At 41.9% G+C, this 25,413-nt stretch overlaps 2 protein-coding genes across 3 annotated transcripts in view; both read left to right on the forward strand.

Annotated features, from left to right (window-relative positions):
* On the forward strand, nucleotides 1-19,425 carry LOC130403278 (ubiquitin carboxyl-terminal hydrolase 10-like). Of its 2 annotated transcripts, none has more exons than XM_056607555.1 (15): nucleotides 1-303; nucleotides 9,174-9,242; nucleotides 9,513-9,558; nucleotides 9,853-9,912; nucleotides 10,896-12,257; nucleotides 12,739-12,830; nucleotides 13,465-13,574; nucleotides 13,701-13,759; nucleotides 13,848-13,951; nucleotides 14,308-14,407; nucleotides 15,308-15,485; nucleotides 16,413-16,578; nucleotides 18,200-18,344; nucleotides 18,828-18,893; nucleotides 19,027-19,425. In XM_056607555.1, the coding sequence occupies exons 1-15, from the start codon at nucleotides 283-285 to the stop codon at nucleotides 19,212-19,214; spliced, it is 2,766 nt and encodes a 921-aa protein (XP_056463530.1). In that variant the 5' UTR covers nucleotides 1-282; the 3' UTR covers nucleotides 19,215-19,425. The 2 variants fall into 2 exon arrangements, with proteins under 2 accessions (XP_056463530.1, XP_056463531.1); XM_056607556.1 differs by having other exon boundaries at nucleotides 10,899-12,257.
* Nucleotides 19,426-24,820: 5,395 nt separating this feature from the next.
* LOC130403941 (cysteine-rich secretory protein LCCL domain-containing 2-like) overlaps nucleotides 24,821-25,413 on the forward strand; it is a 10,922-nt gene continuing 10,329 nt past the window's right edge. Inside the window, exon 1 of the mRNA XM_056608488.1 lies at nucleotides 24,821-25,042. The gene's annotated coding sequence lies outside the window, so the exon portion shown is untranslated. The remainder of the gene's footprint in view (nucleotides 25,043-25,413) is intronic.

Raw genomic sequence — 25,413 nt, forward strand, 5'->3', positions numbered from 1 at the left:
GGAAGTGGGTTTCGTTATTCTATGCTGCTAGTCACTGTCAGTATCCACCAACCGCGCGGTAGCTAGCTAGCAAGGGAGTAAAATGCTAGAAATGGCGATGACAGTAAGGGAGCAGCATGATTTGCTGTAAAATGGTTTAAAGTCATATTGTCAAAACACTGGTGGCAAAATGAGAATGACGTCCAAGTAGGCCATCATTGTTAACGGTTACTAACACCCCGTCACATCTTCTTGGGAGAGTTTTCATCTCATCGGAGGAGGGGAGAAAATCTCACCGGAAGCATGGCTTCTCACAGCAACCAGGTAAGTTAGCAGCTAACGTTAGCAAGCAAAATAATGTCTTACGCTACCTTATTGCACTCACAAATAATCATTGTATTTGTCGTCACTTGACCCACAACAGTGTTGCATACGCCCTGCATTCGACACCACTGTCTGTTCTTTCATCGAGCCGTCAGAGTACATGTGTCATTGTGGTGTGCTGGAAGTGCTTGCCAATGCTGCCATAAGGGCTAGGGAGCCGTTCCCCCATTCAAACGCCACCAGCATGGTGACAGGCCCTGTCTTCGCTCATTCAAATAGTCCGCTTTCGTTTGCGGTTTGCTGTAAATTGAGATTGTAATGAATGCCTTTCTTTTCAATTATTGCATCTGGGATGTAGCAGGTGTGATTATTGTTACGCTATTGTTACCCATTTGATACTGTTAATTCAAAGAAATAAATGCTGCGTTCATGTACATAACCCACCTGCTCAATGCTGAGACGGGCCCTATGTAATGAATAATTAGAGATCGTTTCATGTTATTGAAGAATGGAATCGTCTTTGAAACTCTATTAGTTGATTAGATTAAATTATATCACATTAAGTCATAGAGTAAGATGACTATATTGCAATAATGCTAGCTGCTTTTAGATAGGTGGTGTGGCATAGCCAGAGCTAGCTTGCTAGTTAGCTAAATAAAATGCGACAGCGTGGGCTATAGCTTAGCTGAAAGGGGTTTGATCTTGATGCAATTTTAATTGGAAAAAGACATTTGAACCATGCACATCATTCGTTCTTGTGGGTGCAATGTCTTCAGTGGTCGTTGTGCCTTCAACACCTGTTTTGTTAGATGAAACTGAACTCGCTAGCGCATAAGTTGTGTAATATTTCCAACAAGTTTGCCATCATGTGGATAGGCCCGTATTTTAAGAGCGACCAAGCACATATGTGCTGAGTCAGTGGTCTGCTTTTCAATAAACTGAACTTACTAAATATCCTAAACCATTGTTAAGTGAATTTCTGCCTCGGAGCTGTCAAAATCGATTTAACATTGAGGTAAATGACTGTGTCACTTTGAACCAGGTAGATGACACCACTCACTTGTGTTTGCTTGAATTGGTTTAAACTTCACCACAATCGTTTGGAATTCTATTTTTGATTTTTATTAATTGTGCAATATAATAAAAACTGGATTAACTAATATAGATCGCATATCCTGAAATTGTGTCATAGAATGTTTATGGGTCAAATGTCACTTATTGACTGGATCTTTTGGGATTTGGATTTGGCAATCATAATCCAATTCTCAAAGCATGGTGGTTTACTTGTTGTGCACGTGTAGCAGCATGCAATAAGTACTTTAGTAAGGCCAATATATATATATTTTTTAGTTAAAATCATTTTAAACTGATCATCATAGTAGTAGACTTCTTGTAGCTGGTTCATTCCCAATATATTGAGTCTGCAACATAATTTGAAGGACAAACTATATGCCCTCAGCTGAACATGCTCAACATTATGATGTTAGGACTCTGTAACCAAGGCAACCAGATACTTGTAGGATACCAACGGTAGAACATATGACAGTAAGTTAGTGACAATACTGAATGCTGTTTAGGATGTGTAAGATTGGGGGGGTACTCGGTAATGATCACTGGATATGACATTTCTGCAATGTTCCTATGTTGATAAATCTGTAAAAGGAGGCACGTTTTCGCTGGTCCAACATGCTTGTAAATCCAGATTGCTCTGCGAGCTTGGGCGGGGCTATGATCTCTCTAACATGGTTGTCTCTCTATGCTCCGAACAGCCACAAAGGCATAGCCTCATTTAAAGACAATCGCTGTGTAGTCACTGCTAACCTGGCCGAAGTTGGTCTGTTCTGGCAGGGCTGAGCTATTGCAGATACATCTAGGTTTCAACAGTCAAGCAGGAATTCATTGGATATCCATTTTTATGAAAAACATTTACATAAACATTCTAGCCTCAGTGATGGCTGCAGGATTAAAATCCATCACCATAAATCTGCAATTGATTGTTCTTCTTGGCTAAGCTAAAGTTAGCATTTCCAGGCTAGCTCTCTTAGCCGAGTCAACCGCTTTCTCATGGCCGTTGTCCCGACGATAAGGTCGAAAATGTATCTTTCACAATTAATAAAAAAGCCGGTAATTACCACAACTTATATTTGTAGAATTTACAGAATGTTTACTCCTGATTTTGAGCGGGGGTGGAAATGTCCTTCTGGGTAACGTAAGTAAATAGAAAAATGTAGCAGATCACAGTAACCTGACACGACAGCCAGTGAAAAACGATAATAAATATTAGAAAAATAGGACGTGGGGTAGGGCTGAACGATTTGGGGGAATGATCAAATTGCGACTATTTCGACCAGTATTGCGTTTTAGTATGCGATTATTTTTATTCACTAAACAAGCAATAAATCATTCTGTAGTATGACCAACACAACATTGGAAGCAGTCAACATATAAACGGCTCTTTCCTTTAGGCCAGGCCTATGTGTTGAGATTGATTGATGCATGAATGGATATTATAACATCTTAATTTAACTACTGAATTATAAAATAGAAATAAATACGAATCGTATCTCCACTCGGTAAGTCCGATTTTAAACAAAGCCTTTGCGATTTTGCATATCTCGTTCTTACATCGTGATGTTGGTTTGAAATCGATAACTTGTTCAGCCCTTAACTGGTTACATCGCCAATGTCTTTATAAGGACAAAAGTTTTTGGCTGCATTTCTGCCTTAATTCTGCATATCAATTACATTTTACTAAAATATCAAAATGGCACTAAGTAAAAGGGAAGATCAGTTGCATTACACCTGTATTTTCAAGAGGAACAACATCTGGTTTAGCAGAGGAGCGGAGGCAGTTAAGGATGTCCCAAATTGCTTAACACCTAGGATGAAGACCATCCTGATCACATGACCTCACAATCTTTTGCTACACGGATCAGTCTGGCCCTAGCGACGCCCGCATAGATTTTGAGACTGCAGTGGATAAACGGGATATAGGAAAACAGTGAAAGAGTATTTTACACTGAAAATCTCCAGTAGTTCCTGTTTAATAGTTGTTATTGAGTAGGTCTGTAATAACTGCCTTTCTGGCTGTGTTTACGTGATGTTAACATTACCGCTGATTGCTTTGGTAGACGCTGTTACTGTATTGTCAGCGATGGCCTGTATTTTATGTCATCATATGACACAGTTGCTGGTTTGGCCACTGTAATTTCAGGAAATATATGTGGGCACCTAGAGCTCCTGACTGATCACGTGACCTTACATGATCAGGATGTGCTCCAGGCTACTAACCATCCCCTCCGAAGGGGAACTTAAAATGGTATGCATAATAACCCTTTTTGCCATTTACGAGAGGCATTGGACGAGTTTTTGATGTTCCCTCGACCACTAGTGTTCCACTAGAGTGCTAACTTAATCTCGTTCAACAAATCTGGTCTGATGTATTTTAGATCTCATCTCATATCGTGTTCCACTAATGAATGAAGGGCTGACCTTGCATACACTGACAAACGTCTAGCTGGATAGCGTATCCGTAAACTCCCCCAGTGCATCACTGTCCTGCCACGTGTCGATGAGATGTCCAGGTTAAATCATCTGACCATACATGAGCATTTGCCCTCCTTCTGATGGATTGATTTTCCCCTTTGGGCCGTCTTCATGTCCCTCTTACGCATTTAGCTGTAGGAGAAGCACCTCACCAGACTTTAAAAGATGCAGACTGCACGGTCAATCCTAGAATCCTTCATTGTATTCCTTAAAGAAAAAAAAAAAGAAAATCATGGAAAGAACAATTTTATTTTTCTGCTTTATAAAATAAAACATGAGCTAGAGTCTTAAGATACAGGAATAAAATAAATGGACTACAACAAAACTAGCGAACGATTAAGGCTTTGATGATGAGCCTTTGATAATGTGCTTAAGTTGGCAGCAACTAATTGCCAAAGCTCTCCCCTTCTACAAATAACTTGTTGGTAATTTCTCATAAACATGAATTCACTAAAGTCATGTGAATGATCACACAGAACCATGTTTTTTTTTGTGTTTACGTGTATTTTCTTTCGTCTTCAAAAATCAAGGGGCGTATTAGCACTGGCAAACTGTCAATCACACTCGATGGACCAACGGTTTTCGGCTTTTCTGGTGGTCTACCCTCCAGAGATGCACCTGGTTTATTATTTTAAGCTGTGTAGTTTGCATTGCGGTTGTGCTGCTGGGAAATGCAATAGTCATTTTACACAGTGAATAGATGTCAATTTCGTTGCATGCTCATTTAAACAATTCCCATACTTTTGAAGCTTTCGATCTGAGGAAGACCTTTGCGCCAAACTTCTTCGGTAGCAGTATCTTCTGTAGCCGTAATATTTTTTTTAAAATTGCTGTTGACTGTGGTGGTAGAAATTAGACTGGCCGGCCACCAGTCAAATACATGAATGGGAAACCCTGTAGTTATTTAGGTTAATCATGTGGTTCACACATACAATGATTTGTGTTTAACAATGAGAGTTTGACACTAAAAACTGCAATCAGTGTCTGTGTTAACTGCTTTTGCTTGTTTGTATCATCGAGAAAGGGGAGGTGACGGGACATATCCGATAAACCATTGGTCAATCTTCATAATGTGGCTGTTTTTTTTTTTGTCAACTTCTTGTGAACAATGTTAAATAACATAACAATATAACCTGGAGTATTTCGACTAACCTGTTGACAAAAGACTCAAATTACAACTGAATATAGAACAGAAAAAAAACGGTGTCCCACAACACTACCTAGATGTATATATACTTTTCAGTCAAGAGACAACCACAAATATCATGTACTTGAGGTAGACCACCGTACAACTCAAATAGACAGATACAATATAACTGATGGTGAATGCATGGAAATCATGCAGATGGCTAATATGCCGTAATCCTCTGTTTAACTAAACGGCAATAGAAGCTTAGTGTGGCACGTTTGGCATGTGTGTGGAAAGGGGCACAGGGACATTCTTTCTGTTGTGATGGCCGACGTCATCAGGCCATTGGATTATAGTTGACTGTTCGTTGCTTATAGTACCATTTCAATGTTGAAGGGCCTCATTTGCAAAGATGTGCATAATATGCTTGAGTAGCATTTTCTATGCCTGCCATCTCAACATTTAATGCTGCGACAGGATTAACTGTGCTGCCACTAAGTTAATTGCGTCTTTTCTCGAGTGTAGCTTTCATTTACCTGTGACACCCTGCACCACCAACAAACTATACAGGATTAGAAATTGTCGAGTTTTGGTAACAAATGCTCCTAAAATGCAACGGTGTATATTTAGTTATGTGTAATCATTGTCAGTGTTTGTAAAAAAATAAAAAATAAAAATTGCACCAAAACATTAATTAGCAATTTAAAGTTTTCCTTTTTCTTGAATACTTAAGTAGACTCAGTATAGGCCTTTTTGAGATTATTAACCTTTATTTGTTGGAATATGAATAGGTGGATTAAGAGACTTGCACTAAAATGAAATGCAACGTGCGATTGCATTTAATTACCAGTTCATCCTTATTATACCCCTCCGTGAGTGAGGGCTGGCATTACCGTTCCACGTTTTAGAGATAATTGGGGAATACTTTAAATAAGAAAAACATTGCAAGCGCTGAAACCTGTTTATTATGGAAATGTTTATTTTCCATTTGATTGAGTTTAATGGGGACATATTATGAAAACACTTTCCTGGGATTTGTGGTGTTTTGGGTCTCTGGTGCTCCCACACGCATACAAACTTTGAAAAAAGTCTGTGTACATGATTTTTCTTGAGTGAGATATTCATTTCTGTGAGTACCCCGCCTACAGTTCCCAAACGAGCAAGTCAGTTTCGGCAACCCCTCCTACGTAGGAAGGGGTTACATTTGAATATTACCTCCCACTTCCGCACCCCCCTTCAATCAGAGCATAGCTAAGATTTTGTGGACCAGCAGACGAGCAGCTCAGCGGCAGCCCAGCAGCTCAGCTCCAGGAGTACAATCCCTTTCTCCGCCGGAGCTGCCGAAGCTTCGGCGGTAGTCCAAAGGAGGGGACATGGAGGAGAAAGGGATTGTACTCTCGGAGCTGAGCTGCCGGACTGCAGCCGAGCTCCACCCACCAGACTGCCGCCGAAGCTTCTGCGGTAGTCCCGCAGCTTCGGCGGGGGGCAGCTCGGCGGCAGTTCAGCTCCCGGAGTACATCCGCCGGAGCTGCGGGACTGCCACTGAAGCTTCGGCGGCAGTCCGGTGGGGGGAGCTCGGCGACAGTCCCTTTCTCCTCCATGTCGCGGTTCAAAATTGACTTCAGAGTCAAGGCCAAAGTTCCTTTCCCCCAATTCTTCTCAACCATGGCCGAGATAACCCCCACTAAGAGTATTTACTTGTCGAAGTACCAGAGATGTCAGACGCAGTCTTTATGAATCATATCATCATCTGAGGCGCATATAGCTTTTGGCTGCGATATATTACCTATATATTATTTTTATATAGATATAGAGCTCAAGGAGTCCGCAAACAGCAAAAATCACTTCTCCTCCATGCTATGGTTCACTCTGACAGCTCATTGGTCAATGGACAGCAGCTCATTTGCATTAAAGCTGCAGTCAACAGAAACGGCGCATTCTGAAGGGACTGAATACGGAGGGGAATAGCCGTAGGCGAGATTTATTTTTTCCTAAAACCTATTTCCAGCAAACGGCTTCAAAAACATGTTTTCTGGAACTCGTATACTATGTTTACTTGTTGGGAAAACACCAAAGTATGTCTCTTTCATTCAAGTGAGTTCCTGTCAATCGCTTAAACTAAACTAAGAAGAATTGAATTGGATCATGCCCTTGTACACTTCATTTGGTCTATTGTTAGCTTGATCTGATGACTGACAAAGGAAGCGTTCAAAGGATTGGCTACATTTCAGTAAAGCCAAAGATAAGGAGGACGCTAAATGCAGATTATGCCAAAGTTAATTTATCGTAGGAAGGGGGGAGGGGAATCCCGAACGACGAAGCTTGAGCACCTTTAACACACTGACCTTTGTGGGACAGAGGGGAGATTGATATTTAAGGTAGATAAATAAATGGGTACGCCAGCCTACTGCATGGTTAAAATAGCCTGTAAAAGACTTAAATTACTCCTTCATAAATACTAAGCATTAACCAACGCTTGGGCATGGACAAAAGAATATATGGAACATAAATAATAAATACATGAAAGACCAGTTCTTTCATTTATTGGCGGGACGACAATACATTTTCAGAATTAAGACATAGATATAGATAAATCATTAAGCAGTCTGCTATGATATCCATAAAAAGTCACAACCATCTTCCATAAGCACCAGTGCTGCAGTTAAAAAGTCAACACCAAACCCGGTATAGATGTTGTGGTATTTTTGTTTATACTACACCTTGATATATTTTCTCTCAGTTTTTTGCTGTCAATTATGCATGCTCACTATTAGACGTCGTTTTGATAGATTTCTAGGCATTTTCCCTTTTGTAGACTAGTTGTTCAGAATGCTTCCTGTTAACTCAGTGAATCTAGTCATAAGGAACATCACTACTGTCAATGGAAGGCATGTGCTGGAGCTTTTCAGCTACAGTGTTACTGGGATTAAGTTAATTATAGCCAAGAGAGGAAAGCTGGTTGTCTTCACGAAGACAGGCAGCTCCCCGGAGCTGAGCTGAAGAATCGACATTACTAGCTTCAGTAAATTGTTTCCTCCATAGATGAGTTTGCTTGAATGAATCTGTTGGTCTATAGTACACTGCCTTTTCAGAAGTCAAATACTTCTGCATTTTTGTGTCCAAATAATCGCAAAAACTACAGCCATGCTCTATTAAATCTCTTTGGCGCCGTTAAAACATTGATTGTTATGGTTTTGTGTTGCACAACCTAAATTATTGCATTATGGTTGTGACCATTGTTTAGGGAAGTATTTTAGTAGTTGCGGCTATATCATTACTATTAAATAACATGACGTCAAACGTTACTTAATGTAACCCGAATAAAACCTTAATCCAATAACTTGTCCGCAAACATGCAATTGTGTTAAGGACAACAATTCCCTTGATCCAACATTTCAGAACGTCATTAAACTACATTCAAACTACTTTGTTATCGTCGTGATTGAGGGACCCCCAGTGGCAGAAATTACATTTCAATCAAGTATTACTACTAGGGGTGCAACGGATCACAAAGCTCACGGTTCGGATCATGTCACGGTTTTTGAGTCACGGGTCGGATCATTTTCGGATCAACAATAAAGATAACGAGACAAATGTGACTTTATAAAATCTTCAACTGTGTAAAAACAAAATAAAGTGAAAAATTAGGTAATAATCCTGCTTCCTTTAAGCATGGTCAATATTTAAAAAAATTGTAATCTGAGGCATTATTCCTTATTTTTTAACATGGATAGAATAGTAAATAATCCCTAACCCTGGATTTACAATTCAGGATGTCTGCATTGCCTGGGGAGAGTTTAGAGTCTACACTCTCCTAAGGCAATGCAGACATCCTTATCTTCTTTTTTTTAGTTTGGTAGCGAAATACAGTTTCTGTGGTGTTTTATTTGGCATTTTGTAAATCCATTGATTTCGGTTGGGAGACTCATTGCTCATTGCAAGAGGGGTTGGTTGTAGTCTTTTTGCTCGGTTCTAGCCCTACTGTTGATACGGCGAACCGAGCGAAAAGACTACAACCAAACCTAAACACGTCAGACTTTTTTTTTTTATCAGCCGATCCGCGGATCACTTGTGTCCCGACCCGTGATGGTTGATCCGTACGGATCACGGGAAACCCATGAACCGTTGCACCACTAATTACTACTAAATATTTTGTCCTAATGCTTTTGGCAATGTTTATCTTTTTTCTTCACAGTACATCTTTGGGGAATTTAGCCCTGACGAAATCAATCAGTTCTTTGTAACTCCACGCTGTTATGTTGAGGTAAGAAACATTTGTATATAATAGAACTTTGGATCGCATGTGTGCAAACATTTGAAAGACAATACTGTTATTTAATATTGCCCATATTTACAGTCAACATTATTTCCGATTTGTATTGTTCTCATTTGATACATCTATCAAGGAGAATCGTAAACATTACAATATATCTGGATGATGAGAATTGGCCAATCATTTTTATATTTTTTGTAAAACTTCAGTCAAACCCAATGTATTTGAGTATTAACCTCTTGACCTCAACTATTCTTTTAGCTTCCTCCATTCAATGACAAAGTCCCCTGTGTCAGTCAGTCAACTGGTAAGTCTACTTGATGTTCATCAGTTACTTTTCAAATTGTATAAGCAGTACCTGTCCTCTTGGAGGTAGGCAAATAATTCCATGTCATGACTTTATGATTTTACTTGAGTGTTTAAGTCATTGAAGAAAGCTTGAGTTGGTTGGACTATTAATGGCAGGCTGATTAGTAAAGCTACAACCAACCTCACCATTCATTAAATTTAAAGCCACCAATGTGTCAGTTTTTTTTTTCTTTAAATGGCAGCCTCTTCATATAACAATTGATCCTTACCTTGATTTGTATTGATTATTTAGGAAGTCACTGCACTCCTGCTGTACCTTACATTATGGAGTCTTTGAGACGGCAGGTTTGCGGTGAGTTTGGGGTCTGACTTGAATAGGTGTCGTACTTCTGCTTACAAATTTAAATCCAGGATTATATAACTGGTGGCTTTCTAAACAATGTCCATATCTTTTCCTGCCTGTTTGTTTAATCTTTAGAGCTCTGCATGCTCTGACACTTGACAAAATTATATTTTTTATCCTCTTTTTGTAAATAATGCTTTAACTCTGCATTTGGGGTCAGGTTTGAATGTCTTGTTACCTCTGCGCTGAACTGAGCAATCCCATTCTAACCTTACTGACGTGGGCATAGTTATTTGATTGCTAACATCTGTACAGCTTCTGACTTCAATTGAGTTGTGATTTCAATCCACATGCAGGATTGTCTGCATTTTCTTTCTCTAAATACTAACAATTGGCCGATTGGAGGAAGTCCATCCTTTTCCAACTTTGACTTGCTATTCCGTGGGGTCTGGGACCCATGTTTCAAAGACGACTCTTGCACCCTGTTGAAGGGCACTTGATGTGTTTGACCTGACTTGCACCTACTAACGTTTCTCTTTTTGGTCTCTTTACAAAATCTTAAATAACCTATAATTTGAATGTTGTGTGACTCTTATTGATGTGGTTTATCACTATGCTCTATTAACAATAACCTATTTGCTCTTGATATAATGGTTATGACGACTTAAGTAAATCATAAGCACAAATGTAAAGCTTGTTAATAAAAAAAATACATTCATATTTATCTTATTTAATTTAGGAATTGTATGTTTACACTATATTTTTCTTTGCCTTTTTGGCTTACTGCTAAGGACAGTCCACATTTTACTAGTTTGTCATGTTGGATTTATTGAAAAGCGTCTGAACCAAATCAGAATGCATATCAAAGTTCAGCATTACATAGCATCATTTTATGGATTGTAATGAGAAAAGTCTCGTTTCTATTGTGAAGGAGAGGCAGGCAGAAACCTTTTTTTTCTTAAATGTCTTTGCTGACTTAATGTCGTTCACAGCAGAAGACTACCAGCCCATTGCGTTTGGCGTGGACGAGGTGATGGACACTACTCCCATTGGGGTGAAGGACCCCCTCTTCAAGGTGTCCAGCACCCTCAACCCCCAGGCCCCAGAGTTCATCCTGGGCTGCCCATCGACACAGACCTCCCTGCAGGCCGCCGGCCCGCCGGCCGACGTGATGGACTGCGTCCACTTCGACATGCTGGACGGTCCAGACTCCATGGCATCCGCTGTCGCCAATCACCAGGACTGCCAGGATGGGCCGGACTGCCAGGATGGGCCGGACTGCCAGGATGGGCCGGACTGCCAGGACGGGCCGGACTGCCAGGACGGGCCCGACGGCCCGGACGGGCAGGACTGCCAGGACGGGCCCGACGGCCAGGACATGGACGGCATGTCTGGAGGCCTCGGGCCTCGGGAGAGAAGGAAAAAGAAAAAACGTCCCCCGGGATACTACAACTACCTTGAGGGGTCTCCCGGGTACGGCGGGGGCGGTGGAACAATGGCAGACGGCCTGCCCGTGCCAGGGCTGCTGAATGGACATGCACTCGGTGCCCCAAACCACGGTGTTGACAATGTGGTTGCCCAAGTGCTGTCGGGCGCCGAACTCTGTTCCTCTGGCCCCGTCTCTGTTGCCACACCGACGGCTGCGGCGGCGCAAGCCAGTTTTGCCCCCGCGGCCACAGTCGACCAGAGGACTTGTGTTAGCCCTGGCCTCTCCTCTTTGGACTTAACGGGCCGAGCCGCCTCTTTATTGGACGGTAACCACGCGGCGTCCTCGTCGTCCGCCTCCTCTCAGAGCAGCGGGCTGACCGAGGAGCCCCCGGCGGCCGATCAGCAGCCAGACCTTTTGAGCCGCCAGAGCCCCAAGCGCCCGGACAGCGGTACACAGAGCCCCTTCCCCTGCCCGGTGTCCCCCGTACCCCCCGCGGCGTCAGCGGCCGGCCCCCTACCCTCCTCGGAACCCGCCGCCCCCCCGCCGCCGGAGGAGGCCGGGGACTTCGGGGTGGCCAACGGGCTGGCCGGACCCGACGCCGTGGACGGCACGGAGGGGCCCGCGGAGGAGCGGTGCGAGGCGTCGGGGCCCGTTCAGCCGGCTTCCCCAGACTCTGCGGCCCCGCTTGTGTCCGAGCAGCTTCACGCGTCGTCCGCCCCTTCGGCCAACCCTCCCAAATCCTGGGCTAGCCTTTTCCACAAGTCCAAGCCTCCGCCTGGGGGCCCTCAGGCGTTTGTGGAGGTGAAGAACGTGGTGGAGGTCGTGGCGCCCTCCCCTGTGGTGCCAAAGCAACCGGAGAAAGCCGGGGAGGTCAAAGAGAGCCCTGTCCATGTGTCAGAGGATCCTTTGGCCCCTAAACTTGCAGGTAGTGTTATTACCACATGCATGCGTTTGTCTTCTCGAGATTGGCGCCTGTGGTCGGTTTGGGTGCTATCGTTTCATTATGCGTGTCTGGCAGCAAGACACTGTTGCTTCTCTATGATTGTTCGTCCCCACCAGATGGCAGCATTGAGTTGGTTGTGCTTTCTTTGCACGCTTTTTACTTTTTGTTGCCTATATTGGTGTTATATGCCTTTTTTTTTTTTCAACATTTGTGTTGTGTATGCATTGTGTTGAATACTTGTCCACGTTACCATGGTAGTAGTAAGGCCTGTCCTTGCTCACACTCATCCAAACCAGTTGTGTCATTTGCAAATGAGGGTAGAGTGGAATAAGGGACATGGTGGCTTTTGGTTAACCGTGGGTACACGCCCGCATAATACCCAACCGATGTGTTTCGGAAGGGTACATTTAATTTGACTGCATGGAGTTGTTCATTTTGTTTTTAAACAATTTTTCATTTCCAGAACTTATTGACAATGTGAAGTTGATACACAAACCAGTGTCTTTACAACCAAGGGGACTGATCAACAAGGGGAACTGGTGTTATATCAACGCTGTATCCTTTTACATTCGTAATTGTGCCCTCTGGCCTACCATTGACCTGATGCATTCTTGATAGCTATGTCTATAGAGGTCATGTGAATGCATCCCAATAATTGCAGGGAATTTCCCACTTTGTTTGCTCAATACCATATTCACTTGAAGAGGGTGAGCAGAATGAAAATTGCCCGGTCTCAACAATATATTGCTCTGTTTGGTATGCATTGCAATTTGAGATGAGCGATGTAATGGTTTCCACTGTTTTGTGATGTCACGTCTCAACACGGGACGACAACGTAGAAGGACGCCAAAATAAAGCCAGGAAAATCCCTGGTTGTCTGGTGTTTTAATCTAACCAGACCAGTATGTGCAAAGTGATGACTAAAGAGAAACGCTTTCCCTATTCCCTGACATTTCTACAGTTGGGAGAGGAGCACCTTTATGCCATGATGTGACTTATACAAAATTACATCTTTTGGTCTTCTATTTCATTCCAGGCTTATTCAAAATGAGACATTTGAATGTGATGGCAAGCTTCTTTTTTTAATGAATGCTCTCATCTGTAAGTTAAGTTTCAATGCAGCATATGGGTGTCAATGATGCATCAATCGCAATGGAGAGTGGCTGTTTCCTCTTAACTCAGTTTTCAGACCCTACAGGCGCTGATTGCATGCCCACCCATGTATCACTTAATGAAGTCCATTCCTCTGCATAATGACTCCAAGAGACTTTGCACCTCCACACCCATGATAGACAACTTGTAAGTAACCCGGAACTCCTTCCTTCATCACACAAACACGTTTTATCCAGATGGTGGTTCATTGTGAATGAGCAATCGTACCTTGATCAGTAACCACCACTGTGTATACCTCTCCGCTCCCAACAGTGTTAGGCTTGTAAATGAGTTCAACAACATGCCCGTGCCATCAAAACCCAAACATCAAGGTAAGTCGGTCTGCCTGCATCCTGACGTCCTCAAGTTTGGCCATTGATTTTTCTCATTTTGTTATTAATGCTCTTGTTCAATTCTCAGCTGCTGGTGATAAGCTAGTGAAAGACATTCGACCAGGTGTACCCTTTGAGCCAACGTACATTTATAGGCTACTTACACTCATCAAGTCAAGTCTCTCCGAGAAGGTAGGATTTTGCTTCGCCATCGTACCCAGATTAAAATGTCATAAACCCTTTTTTCTTTTCTATGTACTCAGTAATATGCAGTCAGTAAACAGAATGTTTTTTTTTATAATTGCTGATGACTCATTCATGATTCAAATTGAAACTATTTGATGGATTCAGCACAAGTTCTGTTGATGAGCGCTTCTCAGTTCATCTTATCTTGCGTGTCCAGTCCGTTCCATGAACACTCGCACAAGTTTCCCGGTTGACTCATGCGAGTGTGTGCAACACGCGTGCATTGCGTCAATGCAGTTGTGGCGATTCGAGGTGAGGAAACAATGTTTAATTGGTGTGGGGAAACGGTGTTGTGTGTTCAGGGTCGGCAAGAGGATGCAGAGGAGTACCTCGGCTTCACCCTCAACGGACTGCACGAGGAGATGCTGGCCTTGAAGAAACTCATCTCGCCTCATGAAGACGGTACATGCTCATCAGAATGATCGGAATTCAATGAAACAGAGAAGGGTCTGATGGCATAGGGAAAAAGGCCTGAACCGCATGAACTCCCCGTTGACCTTCATTGTGCTATTAAAGTAGTGATGGCTGTTTTTGTATTTTGGCAGACAGAAGGGTACTCTATTTAACCCAGAGGAGATACTTTGACTAAATGTATACAAAAATAATACAAATTGAGAATATAAAATGTAGTGGAAGTGATCTAAACACAAAATAGCAATGCATTTGTGAAATATAGCGCATGTACTTTGTTTTAAAATGCATTTATTGGCTTTCAAACATAGTGTCTTTGTTTTATGTTGCATTGTCATTTAATATAATATCATTCAGTATAAGATGAGCTATTTTGTTTGCTTGTTGGTTTGCTCTGTATTTGCCATGTTTGTTTTATATTTATATGGCATGTGGAATATATTTCCACGTTATGTAAGCTGTGATGACAGCCACTCTTCCTAGGCATGCTACACCAATCACATGCTCACTAATCCAGACCAATTGTGTCGCTTGAGGTCAGAGTGAAACTAAGGCACATAATTTTTTATGTTTGTTTAACGAACTTAGTCCAAATGACTCCAAACTAATTTGGAGTTTCCGTTACTTAATTTACAAGTTAAATTGTTTTCACTCTATCACAAAAGATTATATTTAATATTTAAATGGAATTATTAATTTTTTGCTGAATCAATATAAACTCCTTGTTTTGTAGACAAGTGAACTCTGATATAAGTGGAAAAAATAATTTCAACCTAAAGTGATGGCTACAGTGAGAGTAACTTAATCCAGGGCTAACGCGTGCCCATTTAAACCATTGGTCCACTACCTCTACTACAATTGTTTATTGTCATTCTCTTTGGACCCCTTCAGAATCCCCAACCCGCAATGGGCCCGCGGCCCAGCCCGAAGAGGACCAGGCTGCGGACAAACAGGAGGAAGAGAGCGAGGAGGAGTGGGAGCAGGTCGGACCCCGAAACAAGACCTCCATCACACGCCAAGCTGACTTTGTCAGCACTCCCATCACTGATATTTTTGGGGGACACATCAGGTATGCTGTAGGCTTTTCCACACATCTTCTATGACCTTATCTTGGATTTGGCTTCAAACTTGTATCCCTAAGCTTGATCCTCGATGTAACGTGTATAAACAGAGAGCCAGAATAGTATTGTGCCATGGTTAACTGGGTTAACCTAGGGCCTGTTGCTGCTAAGGACCAACCTCAGCATACACCGTACCATCACAAACAACCCTGCTACAGGGTGCGTCTAGCCAGACACCAGACCTTTGGGTTTCAGCTCTTGTCACAATAACAGCCCCTGTGGTTCGTCTGTGGTCCGCAGCCTTAAATGCCAAAGTTCTACGTTTTCACGTTTGCAAACTGCAGAGTCTCCAAACTAGTGGAGTAAGCTTCTAGTGTCAGTGTAGGAAGCCTAAATGTCACGCTGTACGAGGTCCTAGCTGGGCGCGTTCCAAGCCCCCACTCGTTTCCCCAGCTTTCCAGAGGATGGTTTTCCCTGGTTCAATGTCACCCGGATAGAAAGGCAGTGCTGGGTTAAATGGTCTTGGTGTCTGATTTGCACTCTCTGGCAGGGATAGATTCCAACAACCTGATTTGAATGCAATGGTTATTCCGCAGGAGAACAGGAATTCTAATGACATGCAATTCTCTGCGAAACGTGCATTGTGTGTTTTTTATGTGTGTTAAGTGTTGTACTTGTTATTTATGTGCCGTTTTTGTCTTGTTTTGTTGTGTTGTTATTGTTGTGTGATACATGTGAGCATACCAAACCACACTCCTATCAACTGTATTTTCTATATTGTTGAAATGGCTATAATAAACTTGATACTTGAAATACTGAAGTATTTTCAGTCAGAACTGCAAAATGTATCAATGTTGAACGCCATGAAATGCTAATTTGTACAGCGGGCACGAAGAGTCCACAACTATTACTCATAGTCCTTGTCTCCCTGTTAGATCCGTGGTGTACCAGCAGAACTCTAAGGAGTCAGCCACCTTGCAGCCCTTCTTCACCCTGCAGCTGGACATCCAGTCCGAGAAGATCCGCACGGTTCAGGAGGCCCTGGAAACCCTGGTGGCCCGGGAGTCGGTCCAGGGCTACACCTCCAAGACTAAGCAGGAGGTATGTCTGCTGTGCCCCGTCTCGGGTCCACTCCTCCCCTGTGTTTATAGCATTGCTGTGGGCAGAAGCTGGCCTAGAACATGATGTACCACGATTGTTCTCGGAGGTTAGCAATGGGCAAGACATAACTCGGAGCCTCAAGTACCCTTCAGAGGAAAAACAAAAAGCACTTCTATAAACATTCAAGCAATAAGCAGAGGTTTGTAGAGAAGCCAATATCTTTATTAACCTCGCTAGTCGAGTCATTAATGATAATGAAGTAAAAGTAGTCATCCAAACTATTTCTGGAGTAAGAAACGATCTTGTGAAAAGAACACTACATTTCTGTGTTGCTTCATACGATCGGATTGTTGAAATAAGCACGGCAAGATAAACTAAATTTCTGAAATATAAACAATAGCCTAAATCTGCACCTAATAGCCACCCAATATTCAAAATATAAATTGGAGTCCCTTTCAAAGTGAACAATGTCCCTAGACAACTGCAGGTTTTTTTTTTATCCATGAGACGCGCTGCTACACTACGAATTACGCAGTGTACACTATAATTTAAAACCTTCCAACATTTTTGTGGCGGATTCTCAACGAGCTCGACCCTGCGTCGATTAGTCGTGCATGAGCCCGGATGCCCGGTCAACGGCTTCTGGGGCCAGTCGATACCTTGACAGGAAGTGTATCGTCCTCGCTGTGATCGGCGACCTCCGGGCCGCTGACACGGCCGTGTGGGGCTGTGACAGCCAAAGCAGTGACCAATCAGCCCCTTTGGCTCAGTCCCCAAACACAATGTACATCGATTAACAATGGATGGAAATAAAAGCAAGGAGCGGGATTTAGCCGACCATAAACTCTTAGAAGTATTTTTACCTTACAAATGTATACTTTATTAAATGTAACTGGGCTGTACCCCTGGGCTTTGTCGCCCAAACCGTGGTAGCGGGATTGGCTGAGCTGAAGGTGGGATGGGGTATCGGATGTCCAGCAGGACTTTTGGACCGTGTCCTGCGGATCCCAGAGTACAGCTTCGTTCCTATACTTATCTGTAATGATATTTACTTCTCTTACCTCCATTTTAAAACTCTAGTTTCAATGTGTCATGTATTGTCAAGTTCAAAGTAAAAGGATTGTTAGACACAACCCTTGCATGCAGTTTGCCATGCAGCTTGACAATACTGAGGATAGTATGTTGAGCATAATGGCTTGTCTTTCAAACACAGAAAGGCTTCCCATGTATTGTCCGAGCTTTGTCATGGAACATCTGCGTCATAGCAAAGCAAATTTGCAAGGGAGTTGGCTTGTGTATTTTTCTAAATTGAGGATGGGAATAAGCCTTGTTCTAGAGGCAGATAATTTGGGGAAGCATTCTAACTGAACTGCTTCCTTGATTGAGACAACCATTTCAGGGGTTTTAGAGTAACTATAAACCCATTTGAACTTGCCTTTTGGTACTTTAAGCAATCCTTCAGTCCACATCAAAGCTCTCAAATAGTACTGAGAACCGCTTGTTCTGTTAAACGTCCTGTATTAAACTTTGAGATGGCATTGCACTTTATGGGGCTATCCTTTGGGGGCTGTGGCGGTTTCCTTCCGAAGCACTAAAGGGCATTCTCTCTATCCCGCCATAGATTGAGATCAGTCGGAGAGTGACTCTGGAAGAGTTGCCCCCGGTGCTGGTTCTCCATCTCAAGAGGTTTGTGTTTGAGAAGACTGGAGGATGCCAGAAGCTGACCAAACACATTGACTACCCTGTCGATCTGGAAATCAGCAAAGGTACGAGCCCTCGATTGTACAAAAGCCTTCACAGTTACTCAAAAAAACACCTCCCCCAGCTGCAACAAGGAACAGGAAGGCAACATATTGTCCCCGGCTTTTGGGGAGATATTCCTTGAACATTTAAGATCTAAACATCCCATGAGGACCAATGGCGTTTTCTCCAACTAACTTCTGACTAATTACTTCTTCTCACTACACTTTAGTCTTGTGATTGGAACACTCCTCTCTATTTAGGGGATGTGTTTCATGGCGTAGGTCTGGACACGTATGCAGCAACATGCGTTTCACATCTCGAATGTTCCTGGTTGAAATGTTATTGTAGAATGATGGTTTCAATACATTTTGACAAAGGGAATGAGTGCAGTGATATTATGTTCCATTGCGCACATGGAGGATGATTGTTAAAACCGAACTACGGTGCTAGGATTCCGTCACAACGGTCTAGAGATAAATGTGTTTGTATTTATACATTTCTTTCAGATCTGTTATCCACTGGAGTGCGGAGTAAAGTGGTGAAAGGCCTCAGAATGTATAGGCTATTTGCAGGTGTGGTTGGAATTCATTGAAAATTATTGATTGTTTCTTAACTTTAAATTTGATGCACTCTGTTACTTCACCAGGGCAGATATTAATGACATGGTCTGACTTTGTTTTCCATTGCCAATCCCCCCCACCCCAGTTGTCTATCACCACGGAAACAGTGCAACGGGCGGCCATTACACTACAGATGTCTTCCACATTGGTCTGAACGGCTGGCTGCGCATCGACGACCAGGCTGTTAAAGTTATCAACCAGTACCACGTGGTGAAGCAATCTGCGGAGCGCAGTGCATACCTGCTGTACTACCGCCGGGTGGACCTGCTGTAGACGTCCCTGCTCCCCCCTCCAACCCCCACACTAACAAACACTCACACACACACACAAACGCACACACCTGCCCATTCACACCCAACACGACAGTTCTCAACTTTTTTAGACACCAGTTTCAAATTGCTCTCGACTACACTCAGATTCTCACATGCACACCCCATGAACAAGAACACTGCCCTCTTCTCTTACAAGTTTGATTTCTTCTCTTCCCCCCCCCCCCCCCCCCCCCCCACATGTCCTGCTTTCCAGAGAACCAGCTGTTCCTTCACCGTGTCCCTTGCATTGTTTTTGTGGTTGAGTGAGCGAAGCGCGCTGCATTCAAAAAGAGTGACAATGTCCCCCTTCCCCCCCTTCCCCCCCCCCCAGTGACTGCTTTCTCTTCTCTGTGCACCACTGCTGTTTTTTTATGCCACAAGGAGGGACTGTTATAAGGTATGGGGGATTTCTGGGGGGGTTTTGGGGAGGGGGGGATGTCGTATATCGGGACAGCGTTACCTCTAACTGAGCTTACAGCTTGGTTCATACGGAATCACACAACTACCACACTGGGCTACAGTTGGACCATTGGGATTCTTTTTTTGTTTGGATTACCTTCCAAATTCTTCTTGTGTTTTTTTATTCACTCGAAAGAAAGATGTCTTGGACTGATCAGTGTTTCGCGGAACCGTAGGGGAGAACGGTTTATGGTATCGAATTGGCGGCAGACTAACAACCCCGACGGAATACGCCGTAGAGCATTGAGGAGAAAAACGAGTCAAAGGAGAAGCCCACCACCAGCAAACTACATGACGTCACCGCGTACGTCTCTGGAGGTTCCCGTCGCTGCCGCCATTTTCCATTTCTCCTTTAGTTTCTCTTGTTTTTTCTGTTTTTGATGCTTTTAAAAACTTGGTAAGACATGAGCCACCTGAGGGCAAAGTAAGGAGGTTTTAAAAATTAACCAGAAAACTGCTTCCTTTGATTGAGAGAACCGTGTTATTTTCGAGGGGTTTAGAGTTAGAACTATCTAAACACATTTTTAAGCGCTTTAGAAAACGATAATGAGAAGCCTCCATGGACAAACGCTAATCACCTATTAAAGGCAAGAACACAAGGATGCACATTTTTTTGTGTGCATTTAAATACATTTCAAATGAAATCAAGTTAACTCATTCAGCGCCTGGCTGGCTCCTGTGCTTGGCCGCAGGCTCTGAATAATGTCTGTGGAAGTATGGCGACAAATGAAGATGAGTGCCATTTGCAAATTCCATCCTGCTCTTGATCAGTATGCATTTCCTTCTCCATGTATTCCTTTTCCATCGTTTTCTGTATTGGCTGAAATAAGGTTACAGCGGTGTAAACGTAACATCCGTGTTATTCTGAGCCACATCGCTCCTGTACTCCTTAAAATGGCAGAAATGAGGGGGGCTGCCTTATAGGTTCATGATTTAATTGTTTTCATTCTCAACGAGCCTGGTCCTATAATGGCAGCATCTGTGGATACAATGTCTAAAGTGCTGGGACAATGTACCTAGTCTCTATAGATATTACGTTAGTTGTTTTTTATGTGGGACCTCATTATGCTCGTCGAAGATGTAGGTAAACCGTGGAAAACAAGTGGCACCTGTGCTTGGCTTAAAAAAAAAATCCCCAAAATGTGCACACAAGTAAATTATTTTTGCTTTTGTTGAAGACATTGATTGCTATTGCATTGCATCAGCTTTTTTTTTGGTTACTAAAATATTGCTTTTGTCATTTTTTGATCTTCCCTGTTTTGTCACCGCACTCCCAAAAAAGCCATGCCTCCTGGAAATGTTGCATTGTAATTGCTAATACAAAAAATTCTCCGTCGCTAAAGCACAATGAATAAAATCGAACACTTTGCTTGAAAAGTTATTTCCCATTCTTTATTTACAGTCGATTTATTCTGATCTTTTGCTTTAAATACCATCCGTTTTCAAACTCAGTATTAAAAATAAAGCGGTCATAATGAGCTTTACCCACCTGGTTGCTCAATATCCATATTGTCAACTTTTTCCAAAGAAAATCTGATCATTTTGTTGCTTTGTCCCAATTCCATGTTCTTGGAGATTTATTGAAGTGAGGTACTCGGCTGGCAATGGTTCTTGTCTATTGTGGCAGTTGCATACACTGCTGCAAACCACAAATCGGCCATTCATGCATTTTAGGTACTGGTATACAGATTCCTAAATTTGTATTTTTTTCGTTTCAATTTATAATTTAATATGCTATATCTTGTATAGCTTGAACAATAGTACCCAGGACTGTATTTTTTTTTCATTCAATTCATCCTATACCCTCAATTTGAATGTTTGGGCGACTTCTATTCGGCGATACATTTGGTACTGCTTCAGCTGTATATGTTCTGTTGTGGTTTTCAAAAAGTTGCCAGGAAAACCAAAAGACATGGGACCTGCTGCCTTCCATGGAATATTAAGAACATTTAACCTCCAACTTCTATTGTCACACAACTTAACAACACGTAACATACGTCTGCTTCATTCCTTACAGGAAAGGTTTTTGTTTATTGATTGCTGATGAAAGGAAATTTGCTAATGGATTTGTAACCCATCTTTAATGTACCCATTGTGACATTTCTTTTCCCTTTTGAGGTAGTTTGGGAGGTGAAACTGTAAAAAAAATAAAATAAACACCTAACCAGTCTGACTTGTAAACATTTTATCACACTCTGGTCATGTAACGTTCTGGTAAAAGGCTTCAATGATGTCGTCATTTTCAATGTGTTCTAACACTTTGCCACGATTTAAGATATTGACCTGCGAATCAGAACCTATACTGTCCATTAAACTTAAGCCTTTAGCATTCTATTTTTATTTGTTCAATTAAAGGGTTGTGCAGAACACAGTTTGCTTACAGCAGACAGAGGATTACTTGGCTTTCTAATATATCTGCAGTTTCTACACCTTGGACTGGCCTACGGGATAATGTGCACAATTAACCAAAACAAATGATTAAATAAAGGATGAAAAATTAAAAGATCCTTAAAGGTTGTGTTTATTTCCATTTGTAGCAAGTCCCCAAATATGTCAACCCCTTATCATTTGTATCTTCTACCTGGCCTTCAAAGTAACTTGGTTGGTTGAATCGTTTTAACTAGCATGTCCCTAGCACACCTTCTCATGCCCTGTTAAAGGGTAAACAATCTGCCAACTAAGTGTTTTCCTCCCTTTTAATTCCTACTAAACTACACATATGGCCAACTGTAGGAAAAGCAGTATTTCACTTGCAAACCTGACTATTCCGATTGAAGACTTTTTTAAAATGTTAAAACACAACTACAAGCTGGCCTGTGAATAAAGCCAACAGCATGGAAGATAAATTACAACCTTGTACACTGATAGACCACCTATACTCAGAGGTGCCTCTTTCAACCACTCAAGAATTTGACGTTTATAGTTGCTTTGGCTCTGTCTTGCTTTTTTAAAGCTTTGAGTGGTTTGTTCTTACCACGAAGAAGACTGGTCTCCTGTAAAGTCAGCGGAAACCAAGAAATTTGTAATGACTATATTCTTGTGGTTGTGAGCCTGGCTTAGAACGACGGCATCAAAATGAATTGAATTGCCATTTAAATGTGTTTTTATGTGTTCCTGTGCAGAGGTTGTCATCCTAAAGTGGTTTTGATTATATCCTACACATATCCTTATTTTAAATATGTGTACAACAGAAAGCCAAGATTAGGAGATCTCTACTTATCAAGAAAAACCATCTCACCCATAGTATCACAGAACATGGTCTGCTGCTCTTAACCTTGCATAAAAGGGTTCTGTATTCAAGCTGCCTAGTTTTCTCATGTTCATTGCTATTTACCCTGGCTCATAACCTATAAACCTTACATTCCACTATACGAGACTGACTGTATATAATTGGAGGCCACAGAAGGCCACAAGCAGCAAGGTTTAGGTATGCAGTGGGTTATTATTGCGGGGATGAATGATTGAGGAAGGAATAACTTGGTATACAATTAAAAAAGCTTTGTGTGTTGGGGTTTTCATGAGCTGTAGCGAGTTTCAATGCGTGTTCATTCTGCTGTTTGTTGACTCAGAATCATTTAATCTTGACAACAGCCTTGATGTATGAATCCCAGGTATTTACTCCCTAATTCAAGAAGCCTGTCATTCAACATGTTACCAAATCACAATCTTCATGGATTTCCTGGCTCCAAATATTAACTTCATTGTGTATGTGTGTTTGTGTGTGGGTGGGTGTTTACGCTGTACGTTTAACCATCCACCTGTTGCTTCTACAACCAGGCTGCAATAAACCTACTTTTGTAAAAAAAAATAATAATACAATTCTAAAACATTTATTTCCATGCTTACAAAGGTAACATTTAGAATTCAAGCAAATCACCCTTTACGGTTTTAAAGCCAAGCCTTTCAGATGTCAGTTGAAATGTATTTCAGAATATAATGGCATGAACAACATAACTTATAAGCTTAAGGGTAATTTTGTTTTAGACTAAGTATTATTTATTAATTAAGCCTTAATAGCGTCTTTAATAGCGTCTTTAATAAGCCTTAATAGCGTCTTTTATCAATTGTATCTTTCTAAGCATTGTTGAGATTTTATTTATATAGTGGTATGATAGGTTTTGTTGTTCTTATTAGTGCACACTGAAAATAATTGCACTGTTGCTGTTACCTTTGCATTGCTTGTCCTGATTGAACAAATCCAAAGGGGGGACCCCTGATTAGGGAGGGCAGGATAATTCTGATCAAAACAACCTAAAACCCTTTCATCAATCTAGTTGTCCTCTGACCATGTAAACTAACACTCCCTATATGTTTTCATATAAGGCCTATGTATTAAATTAGGATGTTCAATAGGGTAATTCAAAGTTCTCCTGGTCTGATGCCAAAAATATTATTATAGATAGAAAACCGGCACCCTCCTCTGGATACACGAAGTATAACAAGATAATATCCAAGGGCTTCCTGGCCATAACCTGAGCGGTGGTTATCCCACCATTAGCAGAGCAGTATGTTCCTGCAATACCGGAGGCTGCCGTTTCAGGACCGCAATCCTAGGACCGTCGTTTCAGGTCCCTAATTGTTCATGCTTTACTCGATACTAATGAATGAATATTCGATGAAGCACATTCCATTTCCTACCCAATACCTTAAGTTAACCATATCAAATAAAAAAAAACGGTATACTGTATCTTACATGCGAAACAATTATATTAGGGCTAGAATTTATGAATTTGAGCTTTTCTTTCTAAACTACTGTTCAAAGTATTTTTTTGTCTGTAAATATGCTGTCAAATACCGTCGTTACTTAACTTAACTTAAGTTTTGATGTTTTTGTCATCGTAAAAACATGATGCCAAAGCCGGACTGACACTGTGCCCGTTTTATATACATTGGCCTCCACCACTATTACATGCATCATAATACTCATAGTACTATATGAATAGGACTAGAGCAAGATCCCCGAGTAGACTTCAAAGACCGTAAGTGCGACTGATCTCCATTCTTAGTTTTTTCTTTGAAGGTTGCTCGCCAGTGCGTTGTAGAGCCTACGCTGTTTGCCAAGAACATAGCCTACTTTAGGGAGGATAGAAAGCAAGGGAGTGAGAGGCTAGAGCGGTTTTTTTTTCCGTTCGAAAGGGGTCTCCTTCTCTATATAAGGCACTTTTGAGACAAGTCGAAGTCAGAAGTTCCTCCACTCTATAGGACCATCGCCAAACAGCAGCATACCATCCCTACACCGGCCAGCTCTGTCAGGGGGGAACAGAACTGTAGGGCAGGGGGAAATACACGATCGCAAACACTGGATTGCATACTGAAGAGACTATCGCATTGGTAAGGAAGTTGTTCTCTCTTCCTTTTTTTTCTTTTTTGTGTGTCTATTTTGATAATCATCCATTTGATCACGTTTGTTGGAGCTATAAACATACACTTGGGTTGTATCTGCTGTTTTGAAATGATTTCTGCTCGGTTCTAGCAATTGCTGCTCTATTGCCAGTAACAATATTATAATATCAGCAGGTTACTTCAGTGTATTCGTTTTTGTACAATTTGCATATTTAAAATATATCTCCTGCCATAGGCCTATTTTTTTTACGATGGTATCGAATGTATGAAAGTAATGAGAAGGGCCAAAAAGAAAAGGTGTTTGAGTTGAAGTGTGAAAATCGGCTGCCGAGTGCAGGGTGTGGTGCATGGATTGCTGG

This window comes from Gadus chalcogrammus, chromosome 14 (genome assembly GCF_026213295.1).
Source record: "Gadus chalcogrammus isolate NIFS_2021 chromosome 14, NIFS_Gcha_1.0, whole genome shotgun sequence".
In the NCBI taxonomy this organism is placed as follows: Eukaryota; Metazoa; Chordata; class Actinopteri; order Gadiformes; family Gadidae; genus Gadus; species Gadus chalcogrammus.